The 23,432-nt window shown below is 38.9% G+C and overlaps 3 protein-coding genes across 3 annotated transcripts; all 3 read right to left on the reverse strand.

The window, feature by feature from the left end:
* Positions 1–1,618: 1,618 nt before the first annotated feature.
* LOC139136844 (toll-like receptor 2 type-2) lies at positions 1,619–11,489 on the reverse strand. Its single transcript, XM_070704679.1, has 2 exons — positions 11,317–11,489; positions 1,619–7,025 (listed from the first exon to the last, which is right to left on the reverse strand). The coding sequence occupies exon 2, from the start codon at positions 6,631–6,633 to the stop codon at positions 4,009–4,011; it is 2,625 nt and encodes an 874-aa protein (XP_070560780.1). The 5' UTR covers positions 6,634–7,025; positions 11,317–11,489; the 3' UTR covers positions 1,619–4,008.
* A 4,111-nt stretch (positions 11,490–15,600) lies between these two features.
* On the reverse strand, positions 15,601–16,821 carry LOC139136285 (toll-like receptor 6). Its single transcript, XM_070704012.1, has one exon. It carries the CDS (start codon positions 16,819–16,821, stop codon positions 15,601–15,603), a length of 1,221 nt encoding a protein of 406 aa, XP_070560113.1.
* A 391-nt stretch (positions 16,822–17,212) lies between these two features.
* On the reverse strand, positions 17,213–17,893 carry LOC139136286 (insulin-like growth factor-binding protein complex acid labile subunit). The gene has a single exon (XM_070704013.1). The coding sequence runs from the start codon at positions 17,891–17,893 to the stop codon at positions 17,213–17,215; it is 681 nt and encodes a 226-aa protein (XP_070560114.1).
* Positions 17,894–23,432: the final 5,539 nt, after the last annotated feature.

Raw genomic sequence — 23,432 nt, forward strand, 5'->3', positions numbered from 1 at the left:
TTAATGAGCGAGTAGAGAATATGCGGCCGCAAACGATGATAAGATTTCGGGGTGGCAGTACAGTGCGGAATCGTTATCATAGAGTTTCTGCGTCCGCATGTTGATTATGAACAGCAAGAGCTTTTGTTTTTTCCGCAATTCAAGTTAGGCATTCGCCGCCAACGTTATCATTCGACATCTCACTAAGTGCCCCATAGATTGTTACCGCTTCGGCCAGTTTTCATCCAAGGTCAAGTTGCATAGTGTTAGCGATGTTGACGCTGACTGATATTTTGTGGTCGCAACATAATTTGGTTTGAGTTGTTGTTGTCGCATTTGAAGTGACGGCGTCGCTAAAAGTTATGTTGTAACCGGGTGGTATTCTTTAGTATATTTCGACCGAAAACGTTTTTTTGTTTTCTACCTATGCATTTTCAATGTCGAAAGAACTTTGGTCGAGGGGTCCCCAATGGCTTTCAATATTATTTCGGAAAGTAAACACAAACTTCCAGAATTGTCTTCTTTGTCAGTCAAAGTCATCGATAAAGAACAACGCGTGGACAAAAGAAGTTTATTAGAGGCCATGAACAATAATGTAAATATTCCACCACTCAACGCCAATGTTGGAAAATATGAGATATCACCTATCTATGGTGACATCCTGAAGTCACTTGACAGTTCAATGTCCACACTTAACACATTGTCTCTGACAATAAAATGTTTCACACCTCGACTTTGTTCACACCACCAGCCGTTTAATTGACTGCATTTGGATCCTTCTGTCAGATCAAGTGTTGAAACGGATGAAAGACAAGTGATTTGTTTAAAAAATGTGTTTTGCTAATTTACAGTAGAAAAAATAACTTTCCTGTTCTTCAATTCCCTTTAATGTATAATATCTTGATTTAGGTTTGCCTACATATTACAAACATGTATTTTTAGCTCCGTCGTGGCTGTATTTCATCGTTTTCCCCCTCGTCTGTCCTCCTCTCTCTAACACTATCTGTGGAAACATTACTGGTATGAGCTCAAATGAGGGCGCCACCACCAATATGTAAAAGCTTGAGGGTCCAAATATCTGTCCCTTAGACAAATTTACCTTAAATGCTTCGGGAAAAATTGTGCGTGTGGCAACTTATATGTACTGTACATAAATTGCCTTAGAAGTATTTTTTTAATAAATGAAATACCTAAATCATGGTCGTTTCGGAAATAATCAAGGTGGCATTACAGCCAATCGGTGGAATTCAGATATAGTGAACTGTGACCTATGGCATTCACAGCTTGCAGTTATCATGTATACACTGGTACACACATGAAATTCCAGTGGTATATTTGTTTCTCACAGTTCTTTACACATGAATGTACACACATGCATTTGATGTCTGCCCAATATCAAATATCCTAATCTATATATTTTGGAACCTGTGTGTGATAGTGATGGTTTTGATTTTTCCTCAGCTCGAACATAATCAGAATAATTGCTGATATTGGTAGGGTAATAACCAGATGTGAACTGAATGTACTCACGTTGTTTACAACAGGTCAATTACATAGTAGTACGCTTCACAGAACAATCAGGTCATTATATGTAGCAGGTTTTATCAACTTTCGTACAGTACTCCCGTAGTTAAATAGCTAATTACAAAACTTCATTAATAGGAAAATGAGCTGTTTATGAACTTGACACGGCTCAATGCTTTATGGGACAATTAGATAACGATAAGATCAACATATGCAGCACATTTCATTAAATTTAATGCTGTAATTTCAGAGTAATAACACTAATCACAAAGCTCATTAAATGTGCAAATGAACCCTTAATTAACTTCACATTACTAAATGCTTCGCAACACAGTCAGGTATCTGCCTGATCAGTATCTGCAGCAGATTTCATCAAATTTGGTGCAGTTACTTCGGAGTTATATGACTGACTAAAAAACTTCATAAAATATGCAACTGAGTTTAATTAACTTGACACTGCCCAGTGCTTCTCAGCACAATTGGATCTCTATCAGAGCAATATTTGTAGCTGGTATCATTAAATTTAGTGTAGGAATTTCGGAGTTATATCATTAACTACAAAAGTTCATTAAATATGCAAAGGAGGAAATAATTTACATGACAATAACAGCATCATCTGATAGTGTTCTGAGATTGTTATCTGTGCAAAGTTTCATGAAATTTCGTGCAGTATGTCTTGATATATACCGACACTGTCATTACTTTCTCCATAGGAAACCATATGAAAAAAGATGATATTCATAACTTCATCATCATTATTCAAGCCCCACTAACCCAAATCTAATCACTTCTTACCATGAGCATATGCTACCTATCTACTCCATCTGACTTGAATCTGTTCGGGCGTTTTTAGTTATCGTGTAAACAGACAGACAGACAGACACACATATACACACATGGACAGATAGGCAGACATCGCTACGACATTAGCCCACGTGTGTGAACACGTCACAAAACTGACTAGGTGTCTTGAATTTCATAAAAATTTAAATTATGTGTTCGACATATCTACATACATATACAAGACTTCTAAGCTATGCATATACCAGGTACAAGCAAGCTACCTGAACAATGTGCATCATTGATATGACACAAAGAGTTCTATTCACATCAACATGAGTTACCACACAGCATTATGAAAGCACAGGGAATTTACCTGTATAAGAATGACAGTAGTCCATTTATAGGCATAGCCCATACAATACGTGTATATACCCAACCCATGGTGTATTTAAGCAATAAAGCACATCCAGCCACAATATACCGTGAGATTTTGACCAGTTCATGACATATGTGCACAAGCAATAGCGAGTGCATATAGGAAGTGCACTGGTCCAAACAAAGTGGTATACAGTCGCTGAGTTGTGATTTATGGCTATTATATCATCACAGTATATTATTACATGCCTCGTATATCGAACGTCGCACGCTCCATAGGATTCAATGGTAACTCGTCGATGACGTCGCGGGCCGCATAGTCATCACCGGACTGAAAATGAACCGGAACTATTTTCAACTTGAAAACTTTTGGATGTAAAAGTCTTGAAAGTTCATGTTTTGCACAGAAAATCCAGTTTTTGGAAAAAATATTGATAAACCGTATAACAGTAGTTTAAACATATCAATGCACCATTCGATGATGAAAATTGTTCTATTTTAACCGTTTTTTGTCTAAAATGAAAATAAAGCATTTGACTGTAATTTGCCAATAAACGTAAATATTTTTGGTACAAACTGAGTAGGAGAGGCATGTAATAAAAACATTATGGCCCAAACATGGGACTATGTCCCCTCGGGGCAGGAGACCATTTGCCCTCCCTACGTCAGGCAAATGGTCACCTACCCTGGGGCACATAGTCCCATGTTTGGGCTATAATATATAATATTGAAATTCTGGTATTAAAACATCGGAAAAGTATTTTTGCTCTTGCCCAAAGATCGCGCGTGTGCCAACCGGGGTATCTATTGCAAATATACAACAGTTCTTTTCACGTCTCGACCAATCAGATCGCTGCATTTGCGCCATCAATATACTGGTATGATAAAATAGAAAATAGTCAGAGTGAAATTATGGCCGCCTAAGCTTTCATTAAGCCTTCCACTTACAATAAAGTGTAATGATGTCCCAGTGTTTCTTTGTTTAGTTTAGTACCCTTAGGTCTAGTTCAGATTCTGACCGGTTATTGTGCACACAAATATCCTTAAAGTCTTCTATCAATGAATACCGCAGATAATAGTGACTATGCAAGTGATTTTGCTAAAAACATAAGTAATTTGAGATGGATCTGCAAAAGTGGTGTTGCAGATCAACGTTTTACTGGGGGTGTTTTCAATTGATTTTGATAAAAAACGGACCCCCCCCCCTAGGACAAGCAAATTGCCTCCGAAAGCAATATTTAGTCATACTTGCGTATTTAATGAACATACATAACTTCACACAAAGTGTGAGGGCAGTTTTCACTGTATATAGTGACAGTACTTGATCTCTCAGACTTTTGAACTTGCTCAGTGTATCTGAGTGATGTGGTTTACATGACTGCCCTCACTGATATGCTGCTTCAGAGTCTCCCAGAACACTTTCTTCCGCCGTTCATTACTTGTACACTCCCACCATTTATTCACTCTCTTTTGACACAGTGGGAAGCGCAAAATGCGCGGCCGTTTCTTGTCCGGTATTTTATCCAAGTTCACGAAGACCATGACATTCATGTGGTTATCAAACAACTTCTGGAAAGCAGTGTAAAGCTCCTGCATACACATGCCATTTGCTACAAAGCTTTCAGAAATCACAAATAAAGTCTTTCTGCTGTTATTGTTTATGAGGTTATCAATGTACGTTTTTTTCCAGGTGCGCGGCTGCATGTCACGCTCCATAAAGTGCACCCGTAGATGCAGAGCAGTTTCCAGATGTGGAAGTAGATATGTCTCTACCCAATCGTTATCCTCGTCACTGTTCGATATGTTCACATCATACGCATATGTGGTTAGTGGTTCATTTCGGTGGCAATTTCGGTGGCGATTGAATTTTAGCTTTGTGATGAAAAACAAGTAAGAAGTTTCATATGGGAAGATCAGACGTGTCATGTGACCGCACATTAGAAGTAATACAAGGTATATGAACATACCAAGTATTATCATCTTGAATACGTCCAAAATTGACAGATTTGAGGATTCACATACGAGTGTGTTGGGATTCAAATCAGCGATAGTCTTACCACGCAACCTATCAGGAGTGTCGCAAGCATAGTCTTGAAACCAATAGGGTCTGTCATCAAAGTGATGAGAATTTGAGGTCAGGCTAATCATGGATTTCGCTTTGCTTGAGGCGAGAAACTCATCGGTGGATTTAAAACTGCAGCTGCAATTGTACTTGTTCCCATTCAAATAAAACTTTTTGAGTTTTGGCAACTGCTCGAAGAACTTGCTCTCTATTGTGGCGATTGCATTCTGTTGAAGTTCTAAGGTTTCCAGGTTGTGCAGGCCCTTGCATGGGATAGAGTCGAGAGATGCGATTGTGTTCAGACTCAAATCCAGATGTGTCAAGTGGGTACAGTTGGCAAATATGTCAGGCGGTATTTTCTCTATGCGGTTATCTTTCAGTTTCCGAACCTTGAGCTTGGAGAGTTTGGTAAAAATGCTCCATGGAAAGTAATCCGGATCATAATGGATCGTGATGATCAGCCTTTCCAGGTTTTGAAACGCTCTCCAATTCCGAGAAAAGTAATTTTCCACACATTTACAGTTGTCCACAAAGTATGCCTTGAAGTCCAGTTTCTTAAGTGGGCTGACGTATCCCGGGCACTTCACAGACATGTCATCAAGAGGGAACACATATTTACTGTGCATCCATGCCTGGGAAATGTTCAAGAATGTCAAATTTTTCATTTTGCAAAGAGGCAGATGAGACTGGTCCGACCAGGTATTCCCAAAGATATCCAACTCTTCAAGGCTGGGAAGATCATCAAAACTCTGTGGCAAAAGTTTAATTTTTCCTTGATCTCCCAGATTCAAAGTTCGTAAGTTCTTCAAGCCTGCGAATACATTTTCCTGCCAGTAGGCTATGGCGTTCTCTGAAAGGTCTAGTGAAGTCAGGGAGAAGCTTGGTTGGACGTTAAATGTTTGTGGTAGTATGGTCTGCAAGTGGTTGTCCTTCAGTGATAGCTTCAACAGATTGTGAAGTCCTGCAAATGCAGCAACCTCAATGTGCGTTATGAGATTGTGAGATATATCTAAAACCTCTAGTGATGAGAAATCCACAAAAGTGTTGTTTTCAAGTTCAGATAGTTGATTTCTGCTAATGTCAAGTTCCTTCAGGAATGATGTATTGACAGCCTGTGTTGCAAAGGCTACTGCTGAAAATGATAGCTTAGAGAAGAAAAATATACCATGTATGGTCTCGTTTGAGATTCTCAGAGTATGTACTTGTGACCTTTGAACTCCAGCTGTACTCATCGCAGCTCTGCTTTCTGTGAAATAATCTACTTTCATTGAACTTAAATCAAGAAAGGAAAGGTTTGTGAAACAATTGAAGACTTCAGAACGCCAGTATGAGACTTCATTATCACGGAAGTCCAGCTTGTTGAGAGGACTATTAGCTATGCCAATGAATGAATCGTTACTCAGCAAATCCGTCTTGTTTGTGACAGAAACAAGATGTATGTTGCGCAGGCTACATTTCTGGTAGTCCTTTCCGAATTTTATTTCATGAAGTGGGTTGAAACTGAAGCTGACGTCTACCAGCCGTGGCATGTAGTCGCACAACCGTTGTGGAATTTGTGTGAGTAGGTTGCCACTCAAGTCCAGGAATTGCAGCTTGCTGAGAGAACGGAAGATCACACTGTCTACAGTATGCAGCCTGTTACCTTTTAGAGACAGCCTCTTGAGGTTTGGAACTTTTCCAAACACCTCACGCCGGATCAGAGATATGTTGCACAACTCCAAAGTCAGATTTTGCAGATTTTCTAAACCAAAGAGTAGATTGCTAGAAAGTAATTCTGGCAGATAGCACATGCTCAGTTGCAGTTCATGCAGGTTCGTAAGTTCTGCAAAAGTCCTGTCTTGAAGATCTTCAAGAGGGTTTTTTCTAATGTCAAGGATTTCTAAAGTTGTACATACCCCAAAAGACATCATTGTTCAGACTCTGTATTTCGTTATCTTGCAAGTGTAAGTGCTGCAGATTGGTCACTTCGGCAAACGCATGTGACGTCAGCTGCCTGATCATGTTTGATTCCAGCCACAGCACTGTGAGTCGATTGAAGTTTTCCAACAGGTCCTGGTTCACCACAGTGATGTTGTTTCCGTTCAGCCACAGTGCCATTATTGTGTTACGCTCTGCTGGAAGATGTTTTGGAATACCGGCCAGGTTTTGTCGGCTGCAGTCCAGGATTGTCTTGTTATAGAAGTGCTGATGGCAAGGTTGAGGCGTATAATCACAGTAGTAACCTGCTAAAGTCATCACTACAAGAACAATAACGGCGACTCTTTGTTGTTGATTTTCCATCGTAACTCTGCCTTCCAATAATCTATGGAGAATGAATATACATGTACCAAGTTAATGTCAATAATACATACGCACCTCGAGACAGAAAATTTAAACTTTAGGCACTCTTTCTTCAAGAAAATTGAGACCATCCTCATTATTTATGAAGAAAATTAAGTCGCATTTACTACGTATACCATTGAAAAATGGCTTTCCATACCTTGTGTTGTTAATTCTATTGGGAAAAATTAACATTTTTTATTTTCACAAAGAGCAGGTGTTAAAAACTTCACTTACTCTGCAGGTATAAAATGAGTCACAAGTAACAGACCAGAGAAGTATTGTTGTATTGATAAAAAATCAGTAAATTCTCGATTGGATTCGAACTCACAGCCTAGGCCACCTATTAACCTAGACTAGACTTCAGCTCTCAGAACCCTTCGGCCAATCCCAACTTAAAGAAAGTGTCTTCAGTAACTGAGCTAAGTTGTTGCACATTTTCTGACCGTGATCCCATCACGCGCCCACATTTATAACTACTGCATTGTACATTGCACAGATACCCAAACAAGCAATGAATTGCATGCCAAAAACTGATTTGCTCAGTACTTTCTTCATATCTTAAATGAGAAGCAAGCACAGTATCTTCAAATATCTGAGAAAGGTGCATGATATGAAGTAATCCTTCTATTAGATTGTCTTCCCTTTTTTAGTCCATTTGGTCAAAGGTCCAACAGACTGATGTCATGTGCGTAGTAAGCGACAGCTCAACAAAATCCGTTCAGTAACTTTTCCTTTCACTTAATGCGATGGTCAGGCAAATATCTCTAGACATTTTTTTTTCATTTTACGTAACTGAATAATTTATACTCCACTTTTAATTGTTTTAGTCGAAATTAATGTTAGCTCAGCCTTGAAGTCGATCATTTGATCACTTTGATGTTTAGCACGTTTGCAGTTAATGAATCCATCCTTGACAGGTTATTTATTGCTTCAAAAGTTTGATGCGTGACGCAGGGGGTCGGTTGGCATATCGAACATGCTTTGAATAACATTCGCTCTATAGTCAGTACATGCTGTTATGGAAGCCCAGTTTGAAACAATATACCCTCCATTAAAAAGACTCTATAAGGTTCTACAGAGTTCTATGGCTTATATATATTCTTTACAGTATATATACAAATTCTTTAGAAGGTCTACAGAGTTAATAGAGTTATGTCATCATTTTTTATAGAATTCTACAGAAATACAATATACCATAGAATGATAGAGAACATTTAGTAGACAAGTCATTTGTCATCATGTGACATTGGTGATATTAATGTTGCCCATTGGTCATTATACAGCCTGCATACGTGGTCATACTTGTCATATCATAATTACACACAGCTGAAAGATTACATCACACAGTTCACAGATATAAATAGTGTTGAAGTAGGTCACCTAGTTCTGATATATGACATGTGACACTGTCTAGTGCAAACAAAGACTAGAAAAAGAGACTGGCTGATGAAATCACCCGTATGAAACTGAGGCAATGGTGAGCATAACGAGAATCATTACAGAAAAGAAGACTCATGGTCTTTGATAGGTCATATCTTATCACATGATCTGTGACGACAACACACACTGGAATCAAAACTGTGAAAACTTGAAAGCCCTATTGTATAAACATTGGATCCAATGTTCTCCAGATGTAATCTAAATGTATAGATGAATATACATGGACCGGTAGTTCAACCCTTGACTCAGGCATTGCCAATATTGTCCAAATTATAACAAAAACAATGTGACAATGTACAAAATGTACATGATCACGCTAGAGTTTTTCAGTGTTCAAGGTATCGTAATTCAATATGACACTGAAAATTTGTGGCCTCCCAGATAGTCAGGAGGTTATATCGGGTATGAAATTCAGAGAAAGTGTCTCATGAATTTGTCTGAATTTTGTAACAGAATGATTCCAGTGGTAGAGTACCATATATTAATGATACAATGTACCGATCGAGCTGCATGTAGGTCATAGTTCATATCACTCCACCCACCCAATACACACACTCTCTCTCTCTCTCTCTCTCTCTCTCTCTCTCTCTCTCTCTCTCTCTCTCTCTCTCTCTCTCTCTCTCTCTCTCTCTCTCTCTCTCTCTCTCTCTCTCTCTCTCTCCACGTTTTAAAACAGAACAATAAACACAATAACAACATTTTAGCTAATATTTGGTTTATACCAAAAAGAGCTTATATGGAAGGTCGGCGGCGTCTATATGTATGTATGTTAGTATGTATGGATGTATGTCCATCCACATGTAAACTCCAAGGCCGCAGCACATAGCATTTTAGTACAAAAAGTACAGTATCTGACAGATAAACTAAATGTGATATTGAAATTATCATTAAATCTGCAATTTTGTATTGTTGGGGCAATTTTTACCATTTTTTGTTCAAAAATATGTTTTTCAAAAGGTATTGGTCTGATAGCTTTTAAATTTGGTATACAGGTTTCTACAGATAAACTTAATGTAATAAACTGAAATTGTGATGAAATTTGCAACTTTGGGTTTCGGGGGCAGGTCATGCCATTTTTGGTCAAAATATTTGATTCTCAACAAACTACTCGTCTGATAGCTTTGGTTGATATGTTCTTAGGGATGATCTTAATGTGATATGTTCAAATTATGATGAAATCTTCAATTTTGTTTTGTTGCCACTGAAATGAGCTATCAAAGAATTCCACCTTCTTCATCATCATGTATCAAAAACAGTTATTCTCTGCATAACACAGCGGGTCTATATTGCTGCTAGGTCACTTGTTTGGTCAAAAAAGCATTTTCTCCCAAAGTGGATTGCTTTGAAACTTGATACTATTGATTTCAGAGTTGTCTTATGTTGAATTTTTCAAAATTGTGGTGAAATTTTCATATTTGTATTTTTGTTGCAGTTTTTCTCATTTTGGTCAAAAAATAATTTTCACTGAAGTAAATATACTTATTGCTTTGAAACCTAGTATGCATGTACCTAGAGGCAACCTTACTTTAGTATCTTCAAATTGTTGTGAAATTTTCACATTTGTAGTTTGGAGGCACTTTTCCCATTTTGGTCAAAAATTCTTTGTCTCTTCAATAGCTCATCCGATCGCTTTGAAACTTGTTATGATTGTTCCCATGGGTAAAGATATTTAAGTATACTTTGGCCTGCCACATCGAATCAAATGTGAGCCAAATGCATTGACGCTTTATTTTAACTTTTGGATAATCTGCTCTGGAATGGTTCTACTCCGGAATAAAAAGGACGCGATGCGTTCTACAGTCTCAGTACGCCCAAATATTCACGTGATGCCGGTACAAACAAACCCACATGTGTACAGGCGCGTATGGAAATACACGTACGTCTATGCGCGTTTGCGCACATGGCTTTGTTTGTACCGTGGTCGATTCGAATTCCGGGTTTGGCCTATTGCGACCAGTTTCCCTTGCACTTTTCGATTTACTGCTGAAATGAAGTCCATAAGCCATCAGTCAACAGAGATTTGAATTCAAGGCCAGCAAACAGAACAATGAAAACGGGAAATAAGCTTATTTTTTCACCAAAACATATCCTCTTGAAATGAATACCCCGTAAATACTATTTTCGAAACCATCATGACGACTGTTTAACTTATCTCACCCACAAGAGACTTCCTCAGGAAACTCTTCCATAAGACCACCATTCTTGATCAAATACGGTATTTTGACCAGAAAAAGTCTTTCTATATTTTCAATAAAACATATCCTCTTAAAATGAATACCCTGTAAATATTACTTTCGAAACAATCATGACGACTGTTTAACTTATTTCCCCACAAGAGACTTCCTCAGGCAACTCTTCCATTAGGACTTTCTCAGCCAACTCTTCCATTAGACCACCTTTCTTGATCAGATAGGGGTTTTTTTGGCCAGGAAAAAATATTTTCTTTCAAAAACATGTGAACTTTTCCTGTGTAAATAGAGTTTTTATATTGTACTGTATTGCCCGAGACATGACCTTGAAATATGAGGATTTTATGTAGAGCACACTCTCTTCACTCACAGTAGAAAGACTGTGTGTAAAAGTGAATTTTGCACCGATCTGATAGGGCTGCTGTTTACAAAATTCACAAGTTGATCATTGAACAGCTAGGCATTACAGCAATGACGTTTGCTCAAGTGCTACGATTAATGTACACTATTCTTCTATGTAGAAAGTTGACGTCAAATTGAGTCTCAATTGAAACTTTTGTTGTGACACCATGGGCAATGTACATAACGTACTTAGAAAACATCCAAAGTTTGCCAAAGATGCTGTAAGTGGTTAAAACTTACCCCCTCTAGCTTTTAAAAAAGCAGTATTCAGGCCTTGCCTTGTCCAGAAACGAGCCAAAGAGTTGTGTCCAAGTGCAACTGCAAACCAGGATGTATTTCTATACTACTAGCCGGCCTTGTGATTGACCATCTGAATACGGTTCCTCCACAAAACGGGTTATCTGACTCACAAACAGCTAGGTCACAGTTTCGCAGAAATCCGGATAGATGCAGTTCGCGAAACAAGGAGACGAGCCATTATCATTGCTCGCAAAGATAAAGGCCGGGGCAATCTGGAAATCCGTGGGTGGTTGAGCTCTTTTGAATTCCGCTGCAATTGCCTGAACGGCAGATATTTGCATGACAAAATATTTAAGCCAGACAGTTGCCCTGAGATGCACTTGGAACACAGCGTCATAGTGACAGGCTATGTGGATTGGGTAGTTTATGAAAGTGTAGTTTATGCTGTGAGTTTAGTATGTTCCAACGTTCTGATTCGTAGCCTTACCACGGCAGATTTTTCCTATTAAAAGGTTTAATGAACCCATGCAAACAGAAGACCAGAATACTATAATTTGAGCTACCTTAATAAACTACATGAGTAGGCCTAACTCTCAAATTTAGCATCGGTTGGCATCAATCGTGACGAATATTGGAATGACTCTGATTTTCAGAGCTCGGCTCAGTTCAAACTTTTACATCACCAAACACTGGGTCCAAACTTTCAATGTCATTGCTGGTGATATGAAACGTCATGCAAATCAACATATTTTTGTTATCGATTTCAGAAGCCACCACGTTCGTTCGTAAGGCCATCAACAATTCTTTGTTCAGTCACGTTCTTCTGGTCACGATCCCTCTCTGGCGTACATGCAGGCGCCTAGATTCATTCCGTTCAAGTGTGAGTGTTACGTATCGATTATTATCGGAAACATTTCGTTCTGAAATTCTCTAAAAAAGTCAACATTGCCTGGATATTTTGTATATCTGTATAATCCGTCATAGCACGATAGCACTCTTTTTATCCAGCTACGAGTAGGTTCAGGTAGAGAAAACTAGCCTGAGGTAGAATATAGACTTAAATTCCTAACAACTATATAATTGATTAGACCAACTTCTTTTTAAGTACCTCCTGGCCACAACATAACTTTTAGCGACGCCGTCAACTTCAAATGCACAACAACAACAACTCAAAGCATATTTATTTGCGACCACAAAATATCCGTCAGCGTCAACATTGCTAACACTGTGCTACTGACCTGGATTAACACTGGAGGTAACAATCTGTGAGGCAATTAGTGAGATGTCGAATGATAACGTTGGCGGCAAATGCCTAACTTGGAGTGCGGAAAAAAAACAAGTTCGTGCGGACGCGAAATCACTTGCTGCTCATAATCAACATACGGACGCAGAAACTCCATGATAATGATTCCGCACTGAACTGCGAAATCTAATCGTCCTTTACGGCCGCCAAATCTCAACTCGGTCATTGTCAAAACGTGGACGCTGGTAATATTAAACAGGTGCGGAAATTTCATATACTCGAGTTACAGTGAGACAAAACTTACAAGGTACAGACGTTGCGGAAAAAACTACAACTTGAAGCTACGACAATCTCTACTCTGCTTGCACATAGTCTGTTGCAAAAATGGATCATGCGGAAAAATACCATATGCAATGAGCTTTGTTATGGTGCGGAAAAACAATTACGGAGTTTCTGCGGTGCGACAAACTAGTTCGTTCTGGTGCGACAAAACAGTAAGCTTGCCAGCGATCGTTGTGTGGAAAAACGTAATATGCAAATAAATCAGAATAATTGCTGAATACGGTGTTATTGGTAGAGTAATAACCAGATGTGAACCGAATGTACTCACGTGGTTAGAATAGGTCATTACATAGTACGCTTCACAGAACAATCAGTTCATTATATGTAGAAGGTTCTATCAACTTTCGCACAGTACTCTCGTAGTTAAATCAATAATTACAAAACTTCATTTAATATGAAAATAAGCTGTTCATTAACTTAACACTGCTCAATGCCTTATGGGACAATTAGATATCTATCAGATCAACATATGCAGCTTGTTTCATTAAATTTAATGCTGTAATTTCAGAGTAATAACACTAATCATCAAGTTCATTAAATATGCAAATGCACTCTTAATTAACTTCACATTACTAAATGCTTCGCAACACAGTCAGGTATCTGCCTGATCAGTATCTGCAGCAGATTTCATCAAATTTGGTGCAGGTATTTCGGAGTAATATGACGGATTAAAAAACTTCTCATTAAAAAAAATATGCAAATGAGTTTAATTAACTTGACACTGCCCAGTGCTTCTCAGCACAATTGGATCTCTATCAGAGCAATATTTGTAGCTGGTATCATTAAATTTAGTGTAGGAATTTCGGAGTTATATCATTAACTACAAAAGTTCATTAAATATGCAAAGGAGGAAATAATTTACATGACACTCACAGTATCATCAGGCCACAAAAATATATTAAGCTGATCCGATAACACGGTTTTCAAAAATACTGTAGGTAGGTTGGCAGGATTCTTTTTACAAAATATTTTTATCTTTAAATATGCATTTTTCAGGGGTGCAGGGTGGTCAAACACCGGCCACAACATTTCCAGAAAAATATATCATACATATAAAAGGGGAGAAAACATAAAAGACATCCTCGTTCAAGCAAAAATCAAATGCCAAGTTACGAACGCGTGATTTAAGGGTTTTTTAATTTTCTTTCTTTCTTTTTTACTTCCGTGTTTACGTAGCTCTAAAAAGTTGAGGGTTGGCAAGTAAGAATAGGATAGGTTCGGTTATCGGAACAGCACGATTGTTTTTGTTTCGCCTCATACTGTTTGGAGATTGTTTATCTGTTCAAAGTTTCATTAAATTTCGTGCAGTGTTTCTTTATATATACCAACACTGTCATTACTTTCTCCATAGGAAACCATTATATGAAAAATAGATGATATTTCATAACTTCATCATTATGCAAGCCCCACTAACAAAAATCTAATCATTTCGTACTGTGAGTATATGCTACCTATCTACCACATCTGACTTGAATCTGTTGGGGCGTTTTTGAGTTATCGTGTAGACAGACATACACACACACAGTCACACACACATACACACACCGACAGACAGGCAGACATCGCTACGACATTAGCCCACGAACACGTCACAAAACTGACTAGGTGTCTTGAATTTCATAAAAAATTACATTATGTGTTTGATTTATCTACATACATATACAAGATTTCTAAGCTATGCATATACCAGGTACAAGCAAGCTACCTGAACAATGCGCATCATTGGTATGACACAACAAGAGTTCTATTCACGTCAACATGAGTTACCACACAGCATTATGAAAGCACAGGGAATTTCCCTGTATAAGAATGACAGTAGTCCATTTATAGGCATGGCCTATACAATATGTGTATATACCCAACCCATGGTATATTAAAGCAATAAAACACATCCAACCACAATATACCGTGAGATTTTGACCACTTCATGACATATGTGCACAAGCAATAGCGAGTGCATACAGGAAGTGCACTGGTCAAAACCAAGTGGTATACAGTCGCTAGGTGTGATTCATGTCTATTATATCATAACAGTATAATATTAAAGTTCTGGCATGAACATGGCACTCATGAAACTCTATCCAACTCTATTCTTGCCAAAAGATCGCGCGTGTGCCAACCGCGGTATCTATTGCAAATATACAACAGTTCTTTTCACGTCTCGACCAATCAGATCGCTGCACTTGCGCCATCAATATACTGGTATGATATAATAGAAAATAGAAAGGGTGAAATGATCTTGTTTGAGTTATGGCCGCCATAAGCTTTCATTAAGCCTTCCAATTACAAAACAATATTTTAGTGTAATGATGTTCCAGTTTGTCTTTGTTTAGTTTAGTACGCTTGGTTCTAGTTCAGAGAATCTACTGACCGGTTATTGTACACACGAATATCCTTAACATTTTCTATCAGTCAATACCGCAGATAAAAGTGACTATGGGAGTGATTTTGCCAGGAACGCAAGTAGTATGAGATGGATCTCCCAAAGTGGTGTTGCAGATCAACGTTTTACTGGGGGTGTTTTCAATTGATGTTGATAAAAAACGGACCCCCCCCCCTAGAACAAGCAAATTGCCTCCGAAAGCAATATTTAGTCACACTGGCGTATTTAATGAACATACATAACTTCACACAAAGTGTGAGGGCAGTTTTCACTGTATATAGTGACAGTACTTGATCTCTTAGACTTTTGAACTTGCTCAGTGTATCTGATTGATGTGGTTTACATGACAGCCCTCACTGATATGCTGCTTCAGAGTCTCCCAGAACACTTTCTTCCGCCGTTCATTACTTGTACACTCCCACCATTTATTCACTCTCCTTTGACACAGTTGTAAGCGCAAAATGCGCGGCTGTTTCTTTTCCGGTATTTTATCCAAGTTCACGAAGACCATGACATTCATATGCTTATTAAACAACTTCTTGAAAGCGGTGTAAAGCTCCTGCATACACTTGCCATTTGCTACGAAGCTTTCAGATATCACAAATAAAGTCTTTCTGCTGTTATTGTTTATGAGGTCATCAATATAAGTTTGTTTCCAGGTGCGTGGCTGCATGTCACGCTCCTTAAAGTGCACCCGTAGATGCAGAGTAGTTTCCAGATGTGGAAGTAGATTTGTCTCTACCCAATCGTTATCCTCGTCACTGTTCGATATGTTCACATCATACTCATATGTCTGATCTTCCACTAGTTGTTCATTTCGGTGGCAATTGAATTTTAGCATAGTGGTGAACAACAAGTACCAAAGTTCATATCGGAAGTTCCGTAACAGGAAAATGCAGACTATCTGTATCGCAATAATGAATGTGCCCGAACCAGATATCGCTACTAATATGACCGTCTCGGTAATTGAGGGCTCACATGCGTTGGGACTGAAATCAGCCATAGTCTTACCACGCAACCTATCAGGAGCGTCGCAAGCATAGTCTTGAAACCAATAGGGCCGGTCATCAAAGTGATGAGAATTTGAGGTCAGGCTAATCATGGATTTCGCTTTGCTTGAGGTGAGAAACTCATCGGTAGACTTAAAGCTGCAGCTGCAATTGTATTTGTTCCCATTCAAATAAAGCTTTTTGAGTTTTGGCAACTGCTCGAAGAACTTGCTCTCAATTGTGGCGATTGCATTCTGTTGAAGTTCTAAGGTTTCCAGGTTGTGCAGGCCCTTGCATGGGATAGAGTCAAGAGATGCGATTGTGTTCAGACTCAAATCCAGATGTGTCAAGTGGGTACAGTTGGCAAATATGTCAGGCGGTATTTTCTCTATGTGGTTACCTTTCAGTTTAAGAACCTTGAGCTTGGAGAGTTTGGTGAAAATCCTCCATGGAAAGTAATCCGGATCATAATGGATCGTGATGATCAGACTCTCCTTTCCAGGTTTTGAAACGCTCGCCAATTCCGAGAAAAGTAATTTTCCGCACATTTGCAGTTGTCCACAAAGAATGCCTTGAAGTCCAGTTTCTTAAGTGGGCTGACGTATCCCGGGCACTTCACAGACATGTCATCAAGAGGGAACACATGTTTTCTGTGCATCCATGCCTGGGAAATGTTCAAGAATGTCAAATTTTTCATTTTGCAAAGGGGCAGATGAGACTGGTCCGACCAGGTATTCCCAAAGATATCCAACTCTTCCAGGCTGGGAAGATCATCAAAATTCTGTGGCAAGATTCCGATTTTTCCTTGATCTCCCAGGTTTAAAGTTCTTAAGTTCTTCAAGCCTGTAAATGCATTTTCCTGCCAGTAGGCTATGACGTTCTCTGAAAGGTCTAGTGAAGTCAGGGGGAAGTTTGGTTGAACGTTAAATATTTGTGGTACTACGGTCTGTAAGTTGTTGTCCTTTGCTTTAACAGATTATAAAGTCCTGAAAATGCAGCAACCTCAATGTGCGTTATGAGATTATGAGAAATATCTAAAACCTCTAGTGATGAGAAATCCACAAAAGTGTTATTTTCAAGTTCAGATAGTTGATTTCTGCTGATGTCAAGTTCCTTCAGGCGTGATGTATTGATAGCCTGTGTTGCAAGGGCCACTGCTGAAAATGATAGCTTAGAGAAGAAAAATATACCATGTATGGTGTCGTTTGAGACTCTCAGAGTATGTACCTGTGACCTTTGAACTCCAGCTGTACTCATCGCAGCTCTGCTATCTGTGAAATAATCTACTTTCATTGAACTTAAATCAAGAACGGAAAGGTTTGTGAAACAACTGAAGACTTCAGAACGCCAGTATGAGACTTCATTATCACGGAAGTCCAGCTTGTTCGGAGGACTATTAGCTATACCAATGAATGAATCGTTACTCAGCGAATCCGGTTTGTTTGTGACAGAAACAAGATGTACGTTGCGCAGGCAACATTTCTGGTAGTCCTTTCCGAATTTTATTTCATGAAGTGGGTTAAAACTGAAGCTGACGTCTACCAGCCGTGGCATGTAGTTGCACAACCGTTCTGGAATTTGTGTGAGCAGGTTGCCACTCAAGTCCAGGAATTGAATCATGCTGAGAGTACGGAAGATCACACTGTCTATAGTATGCAGCCTGTTACATTTTAGAGACAGCCTCTTGAGATTTGGAACTTTTCCAAACACCCTCACGCCGGATCAGAGATATGTTGCACAACTCCAAAGTCAGATTTTGCAGATTTTCTAAACCAAAGAGTAGATTGCGAGAAAGTAATTCTGGCAGATAGCACATGCTAAGTTGTAGTTCTTTCAGTTCGTAAGTTCTGCAAAAGTCCTGTCTTGAAGATCTTCAAGAGGGTTTTTCCTAATGTCAAGGATTTCCAAGTTGTGCATCCCCCAAAAGACATCATTGTTCAGACTCTGTATTTCGTTATCTTGCAAGTGTAAGTGCTGCAGATTGGTCACTTCGGCAAACGCATGTGACGTCAGCTGCCTGATCATGTTTGATTCCAGCCCCAGCACTGTGAGTTGATCAAAGTTTTCCAACAGGCCCTTGTTCACCGCAGTGATGTTGTTTCCATTCAGCCACAGTGCCGTTATGTGTTACGCTCTGCAGGAAGATGTTTTGGAATACCGGCCAGGTTCTGTCGGCTGCAGTCCAGGATTGTCTTGTTATAGAAGTGCTGATGGCAACGGTTGAGGCGTATAATCACAGTAGTAACCTGCTAAAGTGATCACTACAAGAACAATAACGGTGACTCTTTGTTGTGATTTTCCATTGTAACTCTGCCTACCAATAATCTATGGAGAATGAATATACATGTACCAAGTTAATGTCAATAATACATACGCACCTCGAGACAGAAAATTTAAACTTTAGGCACTCTTTCTGCAAGAAAATTGAGGCCATCCTCATTATTTATGAAGAAAGTTAAGTCGCATTTACTACGTATACCATTGAAAAATGGCTTTCCATACCTTGTGTTGTTAATTCTATTGGGAAAATTAACATTTTTTATTTTCACAAAGAAGCAGGGTGTTAAAAACTTCACTTACTCTGCAGGTATAAAATGAGTCACAAGTAACAGACCAGAGAAGTATTGTAGTATTGATAAAAAATCAGTAAATTCTCGATTGGATTCGAACTCACAGCCTAGGCCACCTATTAACCTAGACTAGACTTCAGCTCTCAGAACCCTTCGGCCAATCCCAACTTAAAGAAAGTGTCTTCAGTAACTGAGCTAAGTTGTTGCACATTTTCTGACCGTGATCCCATCACGCGCCCACATTTATAACTACTGCATTGTACATTGCACAGATACCCAAACAAGCAATGAATTGCATGCCAAAAACTGATTTGCTCAGCTACTTTCTTCATATCTTAAATGAGAAGCAAGCACAGTATCTCAAATATCTGAAAATATATGAGAAAGGTGCATAATATATAGTCCTCTTTCTATTAGATTGTCTTCCCTTTTTAGTCCATTTGGCCAATTGCAAAGGTCCAACAGACTGATGTCATGTGCAGTAGTAAGCGACAGCTCAACAAAATCCGTTCAGTAACTTTTCCTTTCACTTAATGCGATGGTCAGGCAAATATCTCTAGACATTTTTTTTTCATTTTACTTAACTGAATATTTTATACTCCACTTTTAATTATTTTAGTCGAAATTAATGTTAGCTCAGCCTTGAAATCAATCATTTGATCACTTTGATGTTTGACACGTTTTGCAATTAATGAATCCATCCTTGACAGGTTATTTATTGCTTCAAAAGTTTGATGTGTGACGCAGGGGGGTCGGCTGGCATATCGAACATGCTTTGAATAACATTCTGCTCTATAGTCAGTACATGCTGTTATGGAAGCCCAGTTTGAAACAATATACCCTCCATTAAAAAGACTCTATAAGGTTCTACAGAGTTCTATGGCTTATATATATTCTTTACAGTATATATACAAATTCTTTAGAAGGTCTACAGAGTTAATAGAGTTATGTCATCATTTTTTATAGAATTCTACAGAAATACAATATACCATAGAATGATAGAGAACATTTAGTAGACAAGTCATTTGTCATCATGTGACATTGGTGATATTAATGTTACCCATTGGTTATTATACAGCCTGCATACATGGTCACACTTGTCATATCATAATTACACACAGCTGAAAGATTACATCACCCAGTTCACAGATATAAATATTGTTGAACTAGGTCGTCTAGTTCTGATATATGACATGTGACACTGTCTAGTGCAAACAAAGACTTGAAAAAGAGACTGGCCGATGAAATCAACCAAGTGAAACTGAGGCAATGGTGAGCATAACGAGAATCATTGACAGAAAAGAAGACTCATGGTCTTTGATAGGTCATATCTTATCACATGATCTGTGACGACAGCACACACACGGAATCAAAACTGTGAAAAACTTGAAAGCCCTATTGTATAAACATTGGATCTAATGTTCTCCAGATGTAATCTAAATGTATAAATGAATATACATGGACCGGTAGTTTAACCCGTGACTAGGCATTGCCAGTATTGTCCAAATTGTAACAAAAACAATGTGACAAAATGTACATATGGAAGGTCGGCGGCGTCTGTATGTATGTATGTATGTTAGTATGTATGGATGTTTATCATATACCTATGCCCTGTATTGTGTCTGTACTGAGTTCAGTGACATGATTTATCATGTTGATTTGCATGTCAATAAAGTGATACGCCTTGTTGATTTGCATATGAAAGGAATGATAAGCGCGTCTTTCTTTCATTCAATTGAATATTTGCATATGAAAAAGTGATACGACCTGTTGATTTACATAACAAAGCCTGATACGGCCTGTTGATTTGCATATCGGACTACTTACATGGTGGCCCCCTAATCAAAGCAAACCATGGTGCCCGTCTATGATTTTGACTTGACTACGATATCATGTCCGATCCAAAAGTGGCAGGGTTTTGAAGCATAGGGAAATGCGGGGTAACTAAATAAAACACATGTGTCGATATCGGATTAACCTGCTCGCAGTGCTACCAATTTGAACAAATTAAAGAGCAGAGCATCACACCGTACGGGCACTGACAGATCGATGACAGACCGCTGTTCGTCCGTGCATATGCACAGACACACAGACGACAAGCAAAAGTGCTATCGGACATGTCGGAGGACCGGCAAATTCGAAAGCAAAACTTTAAAAAATATCATGTATTCATGGTAAATGCGTTCTGGAAAATAATACCAAACACAACACTTGCATGTACCGTACCGATTCGGTAGATATCCTACATGTTTGATAACAGAGTTCAAGCATTTCTCTGCTCAACCGTCAATGAGCCAGCTGATAGATTACGTCAGACGCTAGTATATCAATCCGCCTTAGCAAGATGACGCAAATAAATGTAGTCGATCAAGAAAAACACAGTGAAACGTATCATATTTTAATATACGAGATTTAATCATTCAATAACGTCGGCATAGGTATATGATAAAGAGGTTATCCCTCGATATCACCTCTTGGTGGGGTCGTATTGCTGCTCGTGCGGTTGTGGGCCGCATCACACTCGTCTTCGATTCGTGTGATGCGGCCCACAACCGCACTCGCAGCAATACGACCCCACCAAGAGGTGATATCGAGGGATAACCTCATAATGTCCATCTACATGTAAAACTCCAAGGCCGCAGCACATAGCATTTTAGTACAAAAAGTACAGTATCTGACAGATAAACTAAATGTGATATTGAAATTATCATTAAAATCTGCAATTTTGTATTGTTGGGGCAATTTTTACCATTTTTTGTTCAAAAATATGTTTTTCAAAAGGTATTGGTCTGATAGCTTTTAAATTTGGTATAAGGTTTCTACAGATAAACTTAATGTAATAAACTGAAATTGTGATGAAATTTGCAACTTTGGGTTTCGGGGGCAGGTCATGCCATTTTTGGTCAAAATATTGATTCTCAACAAACTACTCGTCTGATAGCTTTGGTTGATATGTTCTTAGGGATGATCTTAATGTGATATGATGGCGCCGGCACATGGCGACATGGTTCTGCGAGCTCTCGTTATTCTGTACGTCTTCGTGTTCATCTACGTGAACTTTGCGTCAGCTTTTTACAGGTATGACCGGGAACAGTTGCTGCATATTGGAAAGAACGTCAGTGATTTGCAGGTGACACCAAATCCAATTCTAGCTTTTAATAAAATACTTCCTGATATTTCGTGTGAACTTGGCATACCAAACGATACTCGACCAAAACAAAAGCGGGGACGACGTGGAGGTGTTTTAGTGAGGCTGCGTCGGCGTAACCACAGCCCCATTACCAAGTATCTTTTGAGCAAATGTTCGTTCTATTTGCAACAAAATTGATGAACTCAATTTTAGCGTACAAACTAGAAGAGATTTCAAAAACTGTTGCGTTTTCTGTTTTTCGGAAACGTGGCTTGATCCTACAATTCCTGACACGGCTATTCAGCCACCTGGCTTCACAACATTCCGTTCCGACCGCTCTTTCAAGATTTCGAACAAGACAAAGGGAGGTGGTGTGTGTTTTATGGTAAACAATTCATGGTGTACAGATGTCAAAGTGCTCAGTCAAACTTGCACTCCTGAACTGGAATCTATTACAATTAAATGCAGACCATTCTATCTACCAAGGGAATTTTCTTCTGTCATTCTCACGGCGGTGTACATACCACCACAAGCAAATACTGTTACTGCTATCAATCAATTGTCGGACATCGTAACTCAGAACGAAAATCAACATCCCGAATCCGTATCAATTATAGCCGGAGACTTCAACAAAGCCGATCTCAGAAAAGATCTTCCAAAATACTATCAACACGTGAATTGTGCAACTAGAGGCGCCAACACATTGGACCACTGCTACACGACAATAAAGAATGCTTACAGCTCAATACCTCGTGCACCTCTCGGTAATTCAGATCATGATATGGTTTATTTAGTTCCATCCTACAAACAACAACTGAAGATAAGTAAACCTGTTAAACGATCAGTTCGTCTGTGGACAGATGCCGCTATTGAAAACCTGCGTGCGTGCTTCGAAGTTACCAATTGGGACATATTTCAGGGATCAGCGACTGACATTAATGAGTACACAGAGACGGTCATCGATTACATAAAATTCTGCGAAGATATCTGCATTCCACTCAATCATTTACTAAATATCCGAATGACAAACCTGGTTTGGTAAAAATATCAGACATAAACTGAAAGCTAAGCATTTGGCTCACAAATCGGGTGACCAGCAAAGTTATAAGCAAGCTAAAGTATGATGTCAGAAAAACTATATTATCAGCTAAACGACACTATAGAGACAAATGCATTGACGCTTTATTTTAACTTTTGGATAATCTGCTTTGGAATGGTTCTACTCCGGAATAAAAGGAAGCGATGCGTTCTACAGTCTCAGTACGCCCAAATAATCACGTGATGCCTGTACAAACAAACCACATGTGTACAGGCGCGTATGGAAATACACGTACGTCTATGCGCGTTTGCGCACATGGCTTTGTTTGTACCGTGGTCGATTCGAATTCCGGGTTTGGCCTATTGCGACCAGTTTCCCTTGCACTTTTCGATTTACTGCTGAAATGAAGTCCATAAGCCA

Source organism: Ptychodera flava, chromosome 7 (genome assembly GCF_041260155.1).
Source record: "Ptychodera flava strain L36383 chromosome 7, AS_Pfla_20210202, whole genome shotgun sequence".
NCBI classification, from domain to species: Eukaryota; Metazoa; Hemichordata; class Enteropneusta; family Ptychoderidae; genus Ptychodera; species Ptychodera flava.

Excerpts from the sequence above, each read along its gene's own strand:
- LOC139136285 (XM_070704012.1), bottom strand. The coding sequence starts at position 16,821 with ATGTGCGGAAAATTACTTTTCTCGGAATTGGCGAGCGTTTCAAAACCT.
- LOC139136844 (XM_070704679.1), bottom strand. The coding sequence starts at position 6,633 with ATGATGTCTTTTGGGGTATGTACAACTTTAGAAATCCTTGACATTAGA.
- LOC139136286 (XM_070704013.1), bottom strand. The coding sequence starts at position 17,893 with ATGATTCAATTCCTGGACTTGAGTGGCAACCTGCTCACACAAATTCCA.